The sequence below is a fragment of the Rhea pennata genome, chromosome 2 (assembly GCF_028389875.1).
Source record: "Rhea pennata isolate bPtePen1 chromosome 2, bPtePen1.pri, whole genome shotgun sequence".
NCBI lineage: Eukaryota > Metazoa > Chordata > Aves > Rheiformes > Rheidae > Rhea > Rhea pennata.
This window is the reverse complement of record NC_084664.1, coordinates 109,957,740-109,974,156: the sequence shown is the minus strand read 5'-3', so window position 1 is coordinate 109,974,156 and position 16,417 is coordinate 109,957,740. Positions and strand designations below refer to the sequence as shown.

Below are 16,417 nucleotides of genomic sequence, written 5' to 3'. Positions count from 1 at the left end.
TCCCAATTTAGATACGAACTCAATTCTTCCAAATACTGAAGCATACATTCAAGTGTGTGCTGAATAGAGCATAATCTTATAGTCTGGTGGGGTTACAGTAGAACAGTTTTTTTTTTTTTTTTTTTTTTTTTGCATTATATCTGCTAAAGACCCAAGCAACAATGCCAGACTATCACTAAAGATACAAAACACTCATTCCCTTCATTCATTCCTCAGCATCCTCTTGAGCATAGAAATTCAGCAGCTGTAATACAAATTCCAGCAGGCTTCAGTACCTGACAGTGTTTGCCATTTCAGTTTAAATTTTAATGTTTTTTATAACCAAATTTATGGCTTAGTCATCAAAACAGGGAATGGACTGCTAGAAGAATCAGCAAAAATTATTACGTAGTTTTTTAAAGCATAAGCTCATCCAACTGGGGAACATATCCGTATTATATACTTCTGCACTGCACAATACAAATGGGTACCAGGCCTTCACATAATATAAACAAAATTTGGGTGGAGAATTTCACTTCACATCATGAATAGAAGTTGCTGTCTTAGGCACTCTGGAAAATTACTGTGTATGATTAGGTTCTCCATAACATTTGCTTGGAACAATATTTTTCCATTTTGGCACAGTATGTATTTTTAAATGTTCTTCTTTTCAGACTATCTTAAAGTAGCCTGTGCCTTAGAGTAGCAAGCTACTAGAAAAAACTGCAATTTGTCAAACACAAAACATTTGGAAAAAGAAATAATTCAGAAGCAGCCACACTTTTATAATTATTTTTCTAACCTATAAGCACTTTATTTCATTCTGTCAGTTCTCATGCATTCTCTAGACACAGAATTACTGAACTGAGTTCTAGAAATTAAGCTAAACTAAAATAATAATAAAGTAAAAATGGAGGTTCAGTTCTCCTCTTTGGGAAATAAATTTGAAAAGAAGTTTCCAAAATACAGTGAAGAATTTTTACCTCCCTCAATCTCCACATCACCTGAAACCAATCATTTCCTCCAACATCTCAAGAACCTGGGCAGACTTTGGTCTGCATACATCAACTTTCAGTTTTTACCATTTTACCAACCATCCATGTAAACCAATATCCCAAACTGACTCCCAGAAGTGCTGAAGTCATTACCTGCTCTTTCCCCACCCATGAAAAGTATTTTCATTTTCCCTAAAATGTTGAACCATTGTGGTGAGCTGCACTGGAAATGAAAAGAGAATTACTGCAGAGCTGCAAAGAACAATACCAGAACAATAATTACTCCAGAACAGTTATTTGTAAATGAAGCGATTATTCCAGAGCCAAGTACTCACAACTATACAGTTATTTCACAATAGCTTATTCTGCAACACATACACTGTTTGCAAGAAATTCTGCACAGCTTTCATTATCCCCAAATGACCATTCTGGAATAAAAGCAGCACTCTACAGACCCTCACAAATGTAGGGGAAATAAGGTTCTTCTGTTGTAAAAAATGTGAACAGTATGTGAACAGTAACTAATGGTGTTGTTAATTCTACTTTAACTGGTAACTTTGCTGAATTTTTTAAGGACCTTTGAAAATAAATTTCATTCTTATTAAAGGGTAATGAACAGATAAGATCAGGATGAATGCATAGTTTTACATTTACTCTTCCATTATCAAAAAAAAACATATTTTGATGAAGAACAAGTGAAAATATTGATTTATATGTGCTGTGTAGAAACAAGCACTACGGAAAACTTTCACGCCAACCAACATCCCCCAGCCCCTACTAGGGGCACCCACTTCTACATTCAGCCTGACTATAAAGTCTACAGCACACTAAAGACCACAAACAGCAACATGGCAATACCAGATTAGCAAAATTATCTTAAACTGGGTGGAATCTGCATGGTCAAAGATAAAGCCTAAACAAAATAAATTCCAGAGTTTATTAAATTTGTCTCTTTCTTTCCCATATACCACTTTCTCTTCTCCTCTAGGCTCATTTACCTTTTCCCTTTCAATTTCTCTGATTTCCTGTTTCATCTGTCCCTCCAACTTTCCTACTTCTTTTGTAGACAGAAGAAAATCTGGACAAGGTAAAATACAAAGAGAGAGAGAGATACTGTAACCAGAGCCTCCCCCTTTTAACACAGATGTCCATCAAAATGTATGTAGTATTTCAATGTACTACAAAATAGATGCATATAAATATTTTTCTAAAGAAATGACAGATAAAAACAAAGTGACTTTCTGGAAAATCAGGGCTTATTTATTGGAATATCACTTCCTCACTCCTTCAGTAGTTGGAATATCACTTCCTCACTCCTTCAGTAGTCATTTTTCCCCCCCCCCCCCGTCTTACTAGCCAGAAATGGACTTCCATGCTGACTGGCAGAGCAAGAAGTGAAATACAGAGTAACTAATCAGGGTCACATCTGTTGGAGAGTGGGGAGAGAATCATAACATAGCTAGAGGTGGAAGAAGAAGTATGAATACCTCTGGAAAAACTGAAGATGGAGGAAAAAAAATTTTTTTGAACTCCTGGCAGCCAGGAAGGGGGCATATTAGTGTCCCCATAATATTACTTAAACACAAAGTTTTTCTTAAATGGAATATTGTAATATTTGCTACTGGGCAGGTATTGTTAGCACCTCCCACTACACCAACAGCCGTGCTTGAAATGGTGTTACTGCTATAGATTAAGCATACTATTAAGTAATTAAGGTTGAGAGACTATCCATATTAAGCCTGATTACACAGCTTCAAAAGCTAATTATTGATTAGTCTAACAGTTTTTTATTAATTAGTTTGTTTTGCAAACTGCATTCATCACTAATTCTATGTGGGGCGGGGGAAGACTACTACTCACTCAGAAAATTTTCTAGTAAGTTATATTCCAATAAATAAGCACTGGTTTTCCAGAGAGTCATTTTCTTTTTATCTGTCATTTCTTTAGAAAAATATTTATATGCATCTATTTTATAGTACATTAAAATACTACATACATTTTAGAAATGGATATACAGTCTCTCCTGCTTAAAAAATAATCCCACAAAACTAAATTTAAAGCTGCTCGTGCCTAGTTCTGAAATGCACTAAGCAAAATTCCAATGTTTCAATTCCAGCTGAGTTAACAGTAGTTGTGCACATAATGATGATACTCTGTATCACATAAGTCACATACAAGCTGGTGGTGGTGGGGAAGTGTCTGGATAATACTAATTTACATGGATGAAAGAAAAAGTGCCTTGCTGAAACTCTCAGAAGTCTGCAGCCAGTCTAGAAAATCTAGTGGAAAAGATATTTGAAAATGAAGAAGGCCTGCTGTTTCACTACAAACATAACCTTTCAAACACTAACAAAGATTCCTGGAGCATAAATTAACTTTTGCCATGTACTGAGCCTCTACAGGTTCAAAGACAACAAAAACATTTAATTGAAAAAGCCATGCTTATATCCCTGAAGAAGCAGAAAAATTAAACAGTAATTAATTAAATTCAAAAATCAATACAAGGTATCTCATTCTTTAAGATAGCTGTAACTATTGAAGGTAACTCATTAACAAAGACAGTACAGAAGCCTAGCGTTTGGAACGACAGAGAAAACCCAAACCCCACAACAAAAAAAAAATCACAGACTTAGCAGTAACATGCAACTTCAGCAATGAAAACAAACACTGAAAAGAACAAACCCTCTAAACAACTGAGATTTGGAGAACAAGTTTCTTTGGGAAGCAAGTGGGAAGGCTGATTATTTCTCAGCTGCCACAGATAAGCTTCCTCCACTGAAATAGCCATTAGTTTATTAGTTGCTGCAGATTGCAGAAGGGTGTGATACTGGGACAATGCAATTCCTGTGTTTCCTCGGCACATCATAATTGGCAGTATCATCTTTAACACCATCTGAAGTGAGATTTTTTTCCAATAGAACTGTATTAGTTATCTCAAGGCTGTAAAACCGCATGAGACAATGTAACCTGGAACCAGTTCATTAGAAAGCATCCAGAATGCTTTTGTTCTGTCTAGAGGGGACCCACTTCATACAATGTGTTTAATCACACAATGGTAGTCAGAGTTCTTCTTTACACACAACACTACTGCAATTAACTACCTGTCCACATGCAAACCACAGGCTGGCTGCTGATAGAAAGATAGAAAGATGATAAAACATCATAGAGTATTCTTTATATATGCAAGAACTTTATAATAATAATTTCTTTTCCTCTTCACAAAGAAACCTTCATTTTAAGAATAACTTTAGTCTTAATATTTCCCTTTGTCACAATGCCTTAAAAAATTTAGGTCATGGCTAGTCAGTTAGTGTGCCAAGATTTGAGTAAATCATACTGATCCCATAAAATGAAGACTAAATTTAACTGTTTTAGTGAGACTGAAATTCTCTTGCACTCAAACACAGAAATAGGTGTGATGGAAAAAAAAAAAGCTTCTTTTTCAAGTAGAGACCATGTCTGAAAAACATCAGCCCAGCTACATGACTTCAGAAGTTGCAAGGCAGAGGACTGCTCAGACATTAGGACAGTGATATTTCTTGTTCATTGCTGTATCTGTATTTTAGACAATAGCTGCAGTGAATCTGTGTATTCCACAAATTTTTCAATTCAAACCTCATAATCCTAAATACTATTAAAAAAAAGTCTCATCTTCTTTGACTTAACTTGACAAAGAGATGAAAAATCTCAAAAAGTTATTAAAAAAAAGAAGAGAGACTAAAGAGTATAACCTGTTAAAAATAAGAAGGCTTGTACTTAGTTTAGTTTGATTTCCCAACAATTCACATATTTCTGGATTTTATTTATTCTTGTTTTCAAACACAAAAATTTGACTCCAGGATGGTTCTAACTATAGAGACAATTGGCTTTGACCAAGCAAGTCAAAACACACAAATAATTTTACAAATACCCCGCAACCCCCCCATTCCACCCAAAGTTAATAATTTTAAGTCCTACAGAGCACCTTAAAAAAAAAAAAAAAAAAAAAAAAACCACCCACACACACCACCCTAACTGGATAAAAAAAGCATCAGGTAAGAGAAAAATAGAAAACAATTCTAGTAATAGCAATCTTAAAAAAAAATGAAATAAACATGAAAAAACACCACTGGACTGTAGTTTGAATACTAGCCAAGCAAATACATTAGAAAGACAAAAAGCAGATTTAGTTTCCTAATGAATTTTCATATGATTTAAGACATAAGGATTATTCTAATTACCTGTCTTATACAAACAGGCTAAGTCTAATACTGCAACTGCTCCAGGCCTGAAACTCACAGTTAAGTTTGCAGAAATTTAATTTGTGGGGCAGCTACAGAATCCAGCGCTACTAGTTTGGCAGATCTGAGACAACTTCTACAATGCAGGAAAAGCCTGAAATGTTGCTTTTACTGACGCTGAGAAAATGTCAACCCTGACTAAAAACATACTCCACCTTTTTTTTTTTTTTTTTTTTTTTAAGATGTTAGTTATACGAATTGGATTTAGCTCAGCTCTTGGTTTTTGCTCCCTTTCTACCTAAACAAACTTCAGTTTGACATACTCAGTTGGTCACAAATGAAAGCCTACAGCTACTAAGTTATTGCACAAGACCATTTTCCCCTGGACATACCTGTCCTATTTCCAGGACTCAAAACAAACTGAAGCTTCATAAAGTCTGTGATGATCAATGCCTAAAAACATCACACAAACCAATGCTGTACACATGTATAGATTCCAAATCAGAGCTTAGCCAGGAAAGCTCCCTAGAAAGTGGCATGCCATTGTTTTTGATTAAAAATATAATTTTTAAATGAACACTGATTTTTTTTTCTTTTAAAGAATCCTTGGAGATGTACTGAAAACGATTATATAATGTTTACATGACATTATTTTCCTTGCTAAACAAGGACATTTTCTCCCCCAAAAAATCAAAATGTGTATTTAAAATAAAGATAGTAGATTTTTACAGAATACTTTATCCTTGCAAAGCATTATCTCCTGCAATTCTAGATGAAGGGAAAAACAAAAAAATCTTAACAGAAGAAATAAATGTTCTTCTCATAGAAGATTTAATACAAATTTTGCTTATCTCCACAGCATTCCTAAAATGACAGAAGAATGAAGATCAGATTTTCTCTGATGCTCTTCTGCTAAACCCTTTTTTCCTCTTTTTGGTACTTCAATGATATCAGCACAGTGTTATGTCAAATTCAAGCCCTTCAACTCTTTCAAGAGCCTCTTCAACCAGAATTTTGTTGCAGCTCTGTCCACATAATTTTCCCCACTTTTCTCTTCCACTTCTTTCTTCCTCTTTTAAGTACTTTCTCTTTAATATGCTTCCCATTCTTCTTCTAGTTCTTATCTTCTATCCCAAACACCCAATATCTCAAAATATTCATGAACAAAACCCTTCTCTCCCTACAAATCCCTCCCACTCATTACTTAAGTATACCTGTACCTTTTCTATCAATTCCTCCTGCCTTTTATCTTCGTATCTGGTTTAAAAAAAAAAAAAAAAAATCATTGGTCCCACGGCTGGGACCAATCTTGAACATCACCTGTAAGTGACTAGTCTTTAATAACTTCAGCATTCAAATTCTATCAAAACTAATGAGAATTCTGCATGATTCTCATGAGGCAAGAAATTCATCTACAAATTGTAAACTAATCACATAGATTTGCTGATCAGTCAAATAAGTACATAATAAAAATCTATTCCAAAACATACTGATTAAAAGCTCTAAACCTGTATTTTGAAGGAGCTTAATGTTGTTGAGGAAAATAGCAAGGAAACAAAAAGATAGTCATCTTTGGGAAGATGAATCAGAAAAGGGGAATTTTACAGCATTTTACTGCATTCTGTAAGAAAGCTATGATGCATACGGAAAAAAGTAAGAGAAACTACACTGGTCCAAGTCCAGCAGCTCCAATTTTCTCTGATTAACACAATATCATCTTTAATACTACCTACCTGAATCATCAGCTAGTCTGCTGATCCTCTCCAATACAGCAATACAATCTCTTTCATCATCACTGACTTCCTTCAAAGTGTCCAGCAAACTTCGAGCCACCATTTGCCTAGTTTACAAGAAAGAATAAAAAGAGCATTATTTGTGTCCAGAAACATGTCTAAATCGAGAAGTCATGCAATTATAAAAGTTTCTTAAACAGTAAAATTTTGCATAGCTTCCTTTTTAACTCAGTAACTTTAATTAGTACTGCTTTAGGAATACTGAACTGTGATGTTCACCATAATCCTAAAGAACTGTTAACTTCAAATGTAACACTGGAAATATCCCTTCAGTTTACAAGGATAATGGAAACCAGTCACAAAGCTAACAAATGGTAATTACTTGTCGAGTGAACATACAGGAGCTAAATGTAGAAAGTATCAGCCTTCCTTCCACTTCTAAATTCCCTAGTTTGATTCATAGAGCAAGGCAATATCACTACTGTCAGTTTTAAATAGAATTATAAGCTTATTTTCACAAATGAAAGCATGAGTGCTCAAGTTGAAGATTTCCAAACAAATGACGACATTTAAAGTTACGCTTCATTCAAATATGACACACAGCAATGTGTACACAATGTGAAAATAAACAGAACACATGCACAAGCATGTGTGCTCTGGAACATACATTCAGCAAAGTAGCAAATGAAAATTAAGTGATAAAACACTACTTACATAACTAATGAAACAAGTCAGAATCGTTTCAGTTCCTACTTCCAAGTCATGAGAAATTTTTAAGGGTTAACTTGTCTGTGACAAGATACAATCATAGAATTGGTAAGGTTGGAAGGGACCTCTGGAGATCATCTAGCCCAATCCCCCTGCTCAAGCAGGGTCATCTAGAGCATGTTAGACAGGGTTGCATCCAGGCAGAAATCAGATCTGGATTTTTGTCCTATTACTGTTTCATCCTATGGTACAAATTCACACCCATCAGTTACATGGGGAGCCCTAAACATTAAAATTTTTAAGCAATAGATGACAACCTCTGTCAGCTAGCTTTCCTGCTCAACAACAGCTTGCAATGGCACATGGCTATCTCATCTCTTTAATGCCATTTTTTTTGCCCTTTTGGGCAATGTGTGTTGAATACCCGTTCATTAGTCCAAAGAGCTATCAGGATTACTGCAACAGCTGAATGGACCAAGTAACACTGTCCAATACACTGCTAGCTCATCTGCTGCACCTGAGCAATTTATCCAAATGCTGAAACTGCACAGGACAAATGCCAGGTATATCCAAAACTGACCAATGGAAACACTGTCAGAAGGTAGCCTGGAAATAACACTGCTGACAAACAGAAAGGCAGTAATCAACAGCAGATGCATAGACAAACTCTCTCACACTGAGAAACAAATGGGGAATGTTGCCACAAAATGCTAACAAACAGAGGGTTACATTCCGGTGCACAGGGGACCTTGTGAACTCTACAGTTCCATGTGACTAGAGAAATTCACTGAGTTTTCAAGAATGTCCAAAACTAAGCAGACATTTAAATTTTCTCAAACTGGAAAACAGTAATTTATGTGTTTCACACTGCAACTTCCAAAACTATTTTAGATGAAAGTGTTTTAAAACATAGATGAAAATATCTAAAAAACAAGATGCAAAAACTCGTTGCCTTAAAAAAAACTCCTTTTGCTCATTCTATTTGACTTTCAACTTCGTAAAAATGCAATGTTTCCAGACAGAGAACTTAATTTTCAGTTTGAACTTCAGCTAGAGAAACATACTACGTGACACACTAACCCAGAAGCAGAGCTGACTTGTTCTTTCAAAGGCCTGGACACCTCTGAAAAGAGAAGGGGAACCAATGAAGTGTATTTCATATGCCAGCCTGCCTGGATGCATGTGTTTCATACATATCAAATACAATTTTGGGGAGAGAGAGAGAGAGAGGGAGGGAGAGAGGGAGAGAGAGAGAGGGGGAGAGAGAGAGGGGGGGGGGAGAGAGAGAGAGAGAGAGAGAGAGAGAGAGAGAGAGAGAGAAGTCAACTGAAGTCAACTGACCTGCTGAGTTGGAAATTTGAGACCATTGATGCAGATGCAACAATCTTGACTAGAGAATGAATGTCAGCACATCTAGCTATAAGTAGTGCTCACCAATTCCTTGCACAACTGAATCAGAACAAACCCTCAGATGCTGCTGCAGGCTAGGCCTGGAAACAGAACTGACTTCTAAAATAATATACTTCACATTAAATGTACTGCATATTACCTTTTATGCTCGTGACTCCGTAAGAACTATAAATTATAAATAATGACCTCAAGCACCTCTTCTGTTTCAGACAGAGCTTTCTTGCCACTTTCTACTCTTTAAATTTTCCCATTAGAAATAAACTCCTTACACAGCATATGTTAAGACAACATCCAGTCTGTCTGGCACAATGACCAAGTCTGGATCTCTACCTGACATTTGAACTCACAGAACATTCCACCTGTAAGGACAGGGACGGATGGACATTCATATATGAAAACAGAACCACAACAATTACTAGAGCTACAGCCTATTGGGATCACGGGAACTTAGGAACAGGCCCCTGCCATGCTGAGCATTTTAAAAAGATTCTTCACCACATGAGCCTTGCTAGCAGTATGCTGACCTGTCGTGGCTGGATCCCACTGTGAGTCTTTGGTACTTCCTGTGAGCTACAAGATGGCTACACAGAAGTATATACCATGCAAGCTAAAAGCCACAAACCTTCTCTTCAAAAGAAGGAGATGAGAACACAAACCCTATCCTGAACTAGGTAAGGCTTATTTATTAAATTCTCAGCACCAACACAGTTGTCTTCATTGCTCCAACTGGTAGAGCTATATCTTTTCTCCCATGCAGTGAGATCTGGTACCTGACTCCTCCAGGTCGAAACAAACTTTTGCTACACTGTCTGGCAAGTGAAGCTTCAAATCAGTAACTCCACAACTGCAAACTCTCAGTCAAAACTATTTATTTATTTGTCATATACATCTTTGGTATACAACTGCCACCTAAGCAGGAATGCAACCACTTGTACATTAAATAGGTAACTAGCCAAAAAAAAGAGTAGGCACTGAAGCTTAGAGTACAGCATGCATCAGAAACACTTTAGCTGTTATATGCAGAAGTGGAAGACAATTAGCAAACTTCAAGTTCATCTGTTCAAGTTTTCAGGAGCAAGCATGGAGAGAGCTTGTCCAGAGCTAGAAAACTGACAGACTCACAGTTAGGGCATCTTAAAGGCACCACTTCATTGTCGTTAGCAGCAGGAGAAAACAGAGATAGATTATAAACACCCTGCCTTTATGTTCACACGCAGGGCACAGATATTTCAAAGACTCTGCACACAAGGATATAATTGGGATTTACAATGATACACTCAAAGAAGAGTTATAAATACCTTTGCTTGGCTCATTTAAACTCCTTTTGTCTCAGTACAGATTCCAAATGAGGTTGATGTACCTTCTAGTACGTACCTTCTAGAAGGTATAACTACTGCATACCAGAGGTCTCCCAATCACAAATAAATTTAGAGTTTTTACATAATTCTTTCTTTAAAAATTTTCTACCATAAAATATAAACAGCAGAGAGTTCATTTGTACAGGAGCTGCATTTAGCCAATAAGCATACAGAAAAGAGAGAGCGAGAGAGAAGGAAAGACAACATTCATTTTTCTTTTCACATTTATGTATAAGTTCTAAATTAAAATTTGAAGGCTTTTCAAATTTACATGACATTATTAGCTTAGCATGGCACTTTTTTCCCCAAATAATCTCAGAAGATATTCTGAATCAACACCAAATTTCAAAATGAGCATTACTGTACCTTTCTTAAAAGAAAGGCTAGATGCACATCAAGTGGTACATGCCCTCTTAGCCTTTATAAATATAAGGAATATTTCTGAAACAATGACTTCTGCTAGTGGGTTGGGAAAATTAAGACATTTGATAGCTCAACTTATATTAACATCATTTTAAGATACATTTCTAAGGTAAACTTTACATATTTTATGAAATTTTGAACTCGAATAATTTTTATTTGGTATGTATGTATCTACAATTTTGCGTGCAAAAATGTGTTTGGGGGTTTTGTTTCATTTTTACTGAATTTATTCTCTGATAATTCAGAGAGAAGCTAGAAAAGAGGAGAAAGAATCTAATTTATCCTACAACGACAAGTTCTTTGAGAAATATAGTCAGAATTAATTCCATTACAGCTTTATTGCTTTGGCTTGAGTTCGGCATTTTCTTATTGCCAGTGTCCACCAAACACCCCAAAAGAGGAGGCTTACACTGGGCTAAGCTGCATAGATGTAAGGAAAGGGAGAGGGAGAAAAAAGGGCAGCTGAGGATGATGAAATTCTAAATCAACTTGTCGGCTATACTCTGATCATACCTAACTGAAAATGAGGCATGGTATTTTCTTAAGCTTAAGGATGGTCTTGATATGATTATCAATATCCCACCAACCATACTGCATTAGAGAAGTTCTTGATATGCAGTGCAGCACAGAGGGATGAAAACAGCATCCTCCTGTTACAGTGGGGGTGCTTTCTGCATGCAAATCCTACTTGTCAGCTACATGGTAAAATGATGGCCCTATCCCTGCTAAACATGGTTGAGAAGAGGAAAGGCTTACAGCACGGTCCCAAGAGAGATTTCTAAGAATTCACTATTACCTTCAATTCCTCAAAAAGAAACTGATTTCTCATAGAATCATAGAATTAGTACAGTTGGAATGGACCTCTGGAGATCATCTAGTCCAACCCCCCTGCTCAAGCTGGGTCACCTAGAGCAGGTTAAACAGGGTTGCATCCAGGCAGGCCTCGAATATCTCCAGGGAAGGAGACTCCACAACCTCTCTGGCAACCTGTTTCAGTGCTCCGTCACTCTCACAGTGAACAAATTCCCCCTCATGTTCAGGCAGAACTTCCTGTGGTTTAATTTCTGCACATTGCCTCTCAGTTCCTAAAGAACTTCATTCTGCCACAGAGCATATATTCTAAAGATATCTAGATTATTTTCCAGAATCATAGACATATACAACGAAGGTAGATATGTGACTGCTAGAACTAAGAATCAAATAGTCACATTAAAATCATTCGTTGTCACCTGGGGTGCAGCTAATCCTCCTTTCTGATGTCTGCTCTCTTCCATCTGGAGTCTACAAAACAAGAAAGCTACCTTCTACCAACCATATAAGAAGCCATATGCCTGTGTCATAGTCAGAGGAACACTTCTTTTAGCCAAACACAAGTTTCACAGAATGTTTAGGTCCAGGCTTCATCAACATTGTAGACAGCAAACGTGCCACTGATAACCTGTTACATATATACACACATACACACGCTTATCTTTCTTCTTGATCCAACACATCTTCAGTGACTGCTGAGTGCTGCTCTACCAGTACTTCAAAGTTGAACCATTTCAAAAAACAGTAGGTATTTTTCAGAGAGTAGCTGAAAAGCAGACAATTAGAAAGCATCCTGAGACATCTGACAGTCACCATGGCCAATACTGGGACTTAGATGAGCCTCTTCCACAGAGGAGGATGCCTACAGGATGAGAGACAGTTACAGTGTTTCCAGATCTGTCCCCATTCAGTCACAAGAGATACCTTGTTACAAAGAGATTTGGTTTTGACAGACAAAAGAAAGGAATAAGCTTTTTCACAGCTGAAAATGCAATGAAGTCTGTCCCACCTCCAGAAGGTTCTACTAAGATTCCGACACTAGTCTCAACAGAACTCTTCTGAAATTCCCTTACAAGTAATATTCTTCTCTATGAGAAAAGCAAGGAAGTACTTCAGAACAGGAAGCAGTATGGCTAGAAAATGGTAACCTAAAAATAACTATATTCATAGCCAAGACTGATCATCCTGACAGGTGACAGTCTGCCACGACTGGTTTGAAGGAAAACGGCAACTGCCATTCCTCAAAAAGTACAATGATCAAAGGGAAGCACCTACTGCTCAGGAACTGTCTCTCTTTTCAGGTAGATTTATTGGTATGTGCTATAGACTTCTGAGTTTTAATACAGTATGGCTGATTATAGACCTATCTTCTACATATTCCTGAATTAAGAATCCAACATAAAAGCAAGCATACTTTTTTAAAGATGTACCTGAAGCCTAAGTCAAACAATGTTAAAACAAAACACCTGAAAATCTCAACAATACTTAAGGTGTTTCTGTGATATGGTAACGACTTACAGTTACAATTAAATGTTGGCTTTGAATATCTCCATTTCCTTGCAGAGTGTGTGCATGTGTTTGTGTGTAGTCTTCTACAATACCTGTGCTTTTAAATGAAGCAGTAGCATTGTAGCTACTCAGTAACATTAGAGAAATACAGAGTGGAAAACCTGAACTAAAATACTAACAGGACAACATAAGACTTTCTTTTTTTTAACGTTTCTTGTTTTCAATAGCCAGAAGCAGCTGTACTCAAACTGTTGGCTACAGATCAGGATGAATCTGAAAAACATGCAGGTTCCTATGGCAAGCTACAGTGCTGTTCACTATTTTCTCCTGACCTTTCATTAAATATTTTCCTAATGTTGCTTTACACACACAGTTACAGATACAGTTAACAATTATCTACAAGCCCTGGGTCAAGAGGAATGGAAGTGTCTATCAAAAACTAACATGATATGGTTCATGAAAAAGTTCAAGGATTCCTGACCTGCAGTTACTTAACGGGTAAGCAAATTTTGGTTTTTGTTAGCATGAGTATTTTGTTCTCTGTAAGTAGAGAGTACAGCAGCAAGCAGGAGGAGGAGTGTGAACTAAAGAATTTTTAAAGTATGGTTTTTTTAATTATTTGTATTTCATGCAAATTAACTTAAGTCAGATTTGATTCAGATGAATAATGTGTACACTGTTCTCCAGAGAAGACATTTAAAAAGCATACCTGTTAAATATGTTCTCACTTGCAGCGTACTTGTCCAGTCTTCCCAAAGGTGTCAACATTTCATCTTGTGAGACAAAGTCCAGGGCTGAAGGTATAATAATCACATCAGACTCTGAGCTGTAGTCATCCACACCAACTATCAGAGACATCAGAAATATTCCTTATAATCACAATAGTTTAACACTAAAATGATGTCTGTTGGTCTGAGATACAGAAGTCTAGGCAAGGCCTCGTTTAAAATGTGTTTACCAAATACCGCACTTCGTCCTCTCTGATCATTTCCCCTAGCTTCCCCTGACTCCCGTTACACCTTTGTTTTTTTTTTTACATACATACATATACATATATACATATATATATATGTATATATGTATGTATACACACATATACACACACACACACACATATATATATACACATACAAGAGTGATTACCCGTAAATTGGGCTAAGTATTTTTTGGAGTCATTCCTCTAGATTCCCAAATACAATGTTTCATTAAACCTGTGGGAATCATGACATTTTTGTCTGTAAAAGGCAAATGACTTTAAGCTAATTCTGAAGTCAGTTTTTTGAAGACACACTAAAATTACAGTTGCAATTAATGTACAGATAAAAATTTAATATAACATTATCTAATGGAACAAAAAAGTAGTTTAAAAAAATAAACAAAAGCACAGTAGAAAGTTCAGGCATGCTGCTACACCCAACTATCAAACAGAATAGGTACAATTCACCTATTACATAATTAGTAATCAGTAACTACAGAAAACCATATGTAAATAAGCAAGTTATTATGAACAGACACCTTTATCTAAATAAAATCACAATGAAGCGGAAAAGGGGTCCATCCCACTTCTGCAAAGTTGTTTGAACGATGAAGATTTGAACTACCGCCTTTGTTAGCTTCCATTTGCCCTGTACTCTGCTTGAAAAATGCAACCAATTACTTGCAAAAACCTGCAAGTACAAACACTTATTTGCAAGAACTATTTCAGGCTACCTGCTTTAATCCTGAACAAAACACTACAGTACTTTACAACTGTTCTTTGGTCAGGTCAAATTTCTCTGAAAAGCCTTTTGAAAATTAGTAAACAGACAAACACAGTCCAACAATGAATTTTAAAAGGTAAAATCCACAAAGATTATTCTCTTCTCATCTTTCATGCAATTGTACTACATCATGTACATCGATCATCAGTCATATTGTATCATTTTCTTCAATTTTCTTCAACATTCAATGCACATAAGCAGATACAATTTTCTAACTTCCTCCTTACCAGGTTTCAAATGTCAAAATGTATACACCACACTTCCAAGAGAGTAATATTTTCAGACCTAAATTGAGTTAACAGCATTCTTTTATCTACACAGTAATTCTCCCATTTTCTAGCTGAAGAACGAACAGGCATTGTGTAACTGGTCATAAATACATCCTATCCTTGGAGGAAGGTCCCAATTTTGCAGCTGGTGGTAGTACATGAAATCTTGAGAAAAATCAAGAAGGTAATGGGAAAAAAGAGCATGCCACTGACAGAAGGGCATAAAAAGAATCTGGGAGCTAGGGGCAAGGAAAATCAAAGCAGTGGAAGAGCAGTTAGGGAACAGAAACTGGTGCCCTTGGACATGCTTAAAGTAGAGGATAACAAACTGGGAGGAGCAGAGGGCAGGAAGGCTCAAGAAAAGATCAGTTCCAAAAAAGTACTGCAGCACAAAGAAAAAGCACTGAGCAACTCACTGTTTACACAACTGTTTGAACTTGTGTTTGCTCAGACCTGAGGAGATCGAGACACAATTTTTTTTTTTTTTTTGGGGGGGGGGAGTTCCCCCCAAAAAACTAGTTTAGCTTTCACATGAAAAAAATGAGAAGATAAAGATGTACTCAGAATGCAAGCTAGAATTTTATGCCAAGTAAGTTAACAAGGAACAGACTACTTCCTTTCACAGGCCTTTAACTCATCCACCAACTGATTTGAAACCAGAGTTCTTTCTGTGTCTGTAAGTATGCCAAGTCAGCTATGTACCTTTCTTACAGAGACGTCTTATTGTTGGGTGCGAGATCCTAGTTTCTGGGGGCTGATATACTTCAAAAGCCAATGCACACGTTCTTGCAGGATCCGTATGTGAATGAAACTGCATACGTACTCCTTATTTCAAGAAACGGATTGCATTAATTAAAGTTTTATGATACCATTATAATTGTATCCTGCACTAGGCAAGCAAACCACTGCACTCAGATCTACTTCTAAACTACAAACTTAGATTAATACGCTCAAATTGTGCTATTATCAATTGCATTGAGTAAAAAACATCACTAATGTTCAAAGAAATTATATCTATGACAGGGTCTAAATTCTGTTTTAAAATCTGTAGATCAGACCATACATTTAAAAGCATAAACTGAGGAAATATACTCAAAATATAGTCATTGATAAAGTAATTGCTATTTAGGTATTATTCAGTACTCACAATGATGCTGACTGCATCAATAAAAAATATACTGACCATCATACCAACTATCACTATTTTTTTCTCCTCTATTTCTCTCCTCTCAACCTCAACTTT

The 16,417-nt window shown here is 36.4% G+C and overlaps 1 protein-coding gene across 1 annotated transcript in view; it reads right to left on the bottom strand.

The window, feature by feature from the left end:
* Positions 1–16,417, bottom strand: part of PPP4R1 (protein phosphatase 4 regulatory subunit 1) — a 63,697-nt gene that overhangs the window by 34,737 nt on the left and 12,543 nt on the right. The window contains exons 3-4 of the mRNA XM_062570124.1: positions 13,855–13,990; positions 6,928–7,034 (exon numbers count right to left, since the gene is read on the bottom strand). Of these exons, the coding sequence (XP_062426108.1) occupies positions 6,928–7,034; positions 13,855–13,990 (243 nt within the window). The remainder of the gene's footprint in view (positions 1–6,927; positions 7,035–13,854; positions 13,991–16,417) is intronic.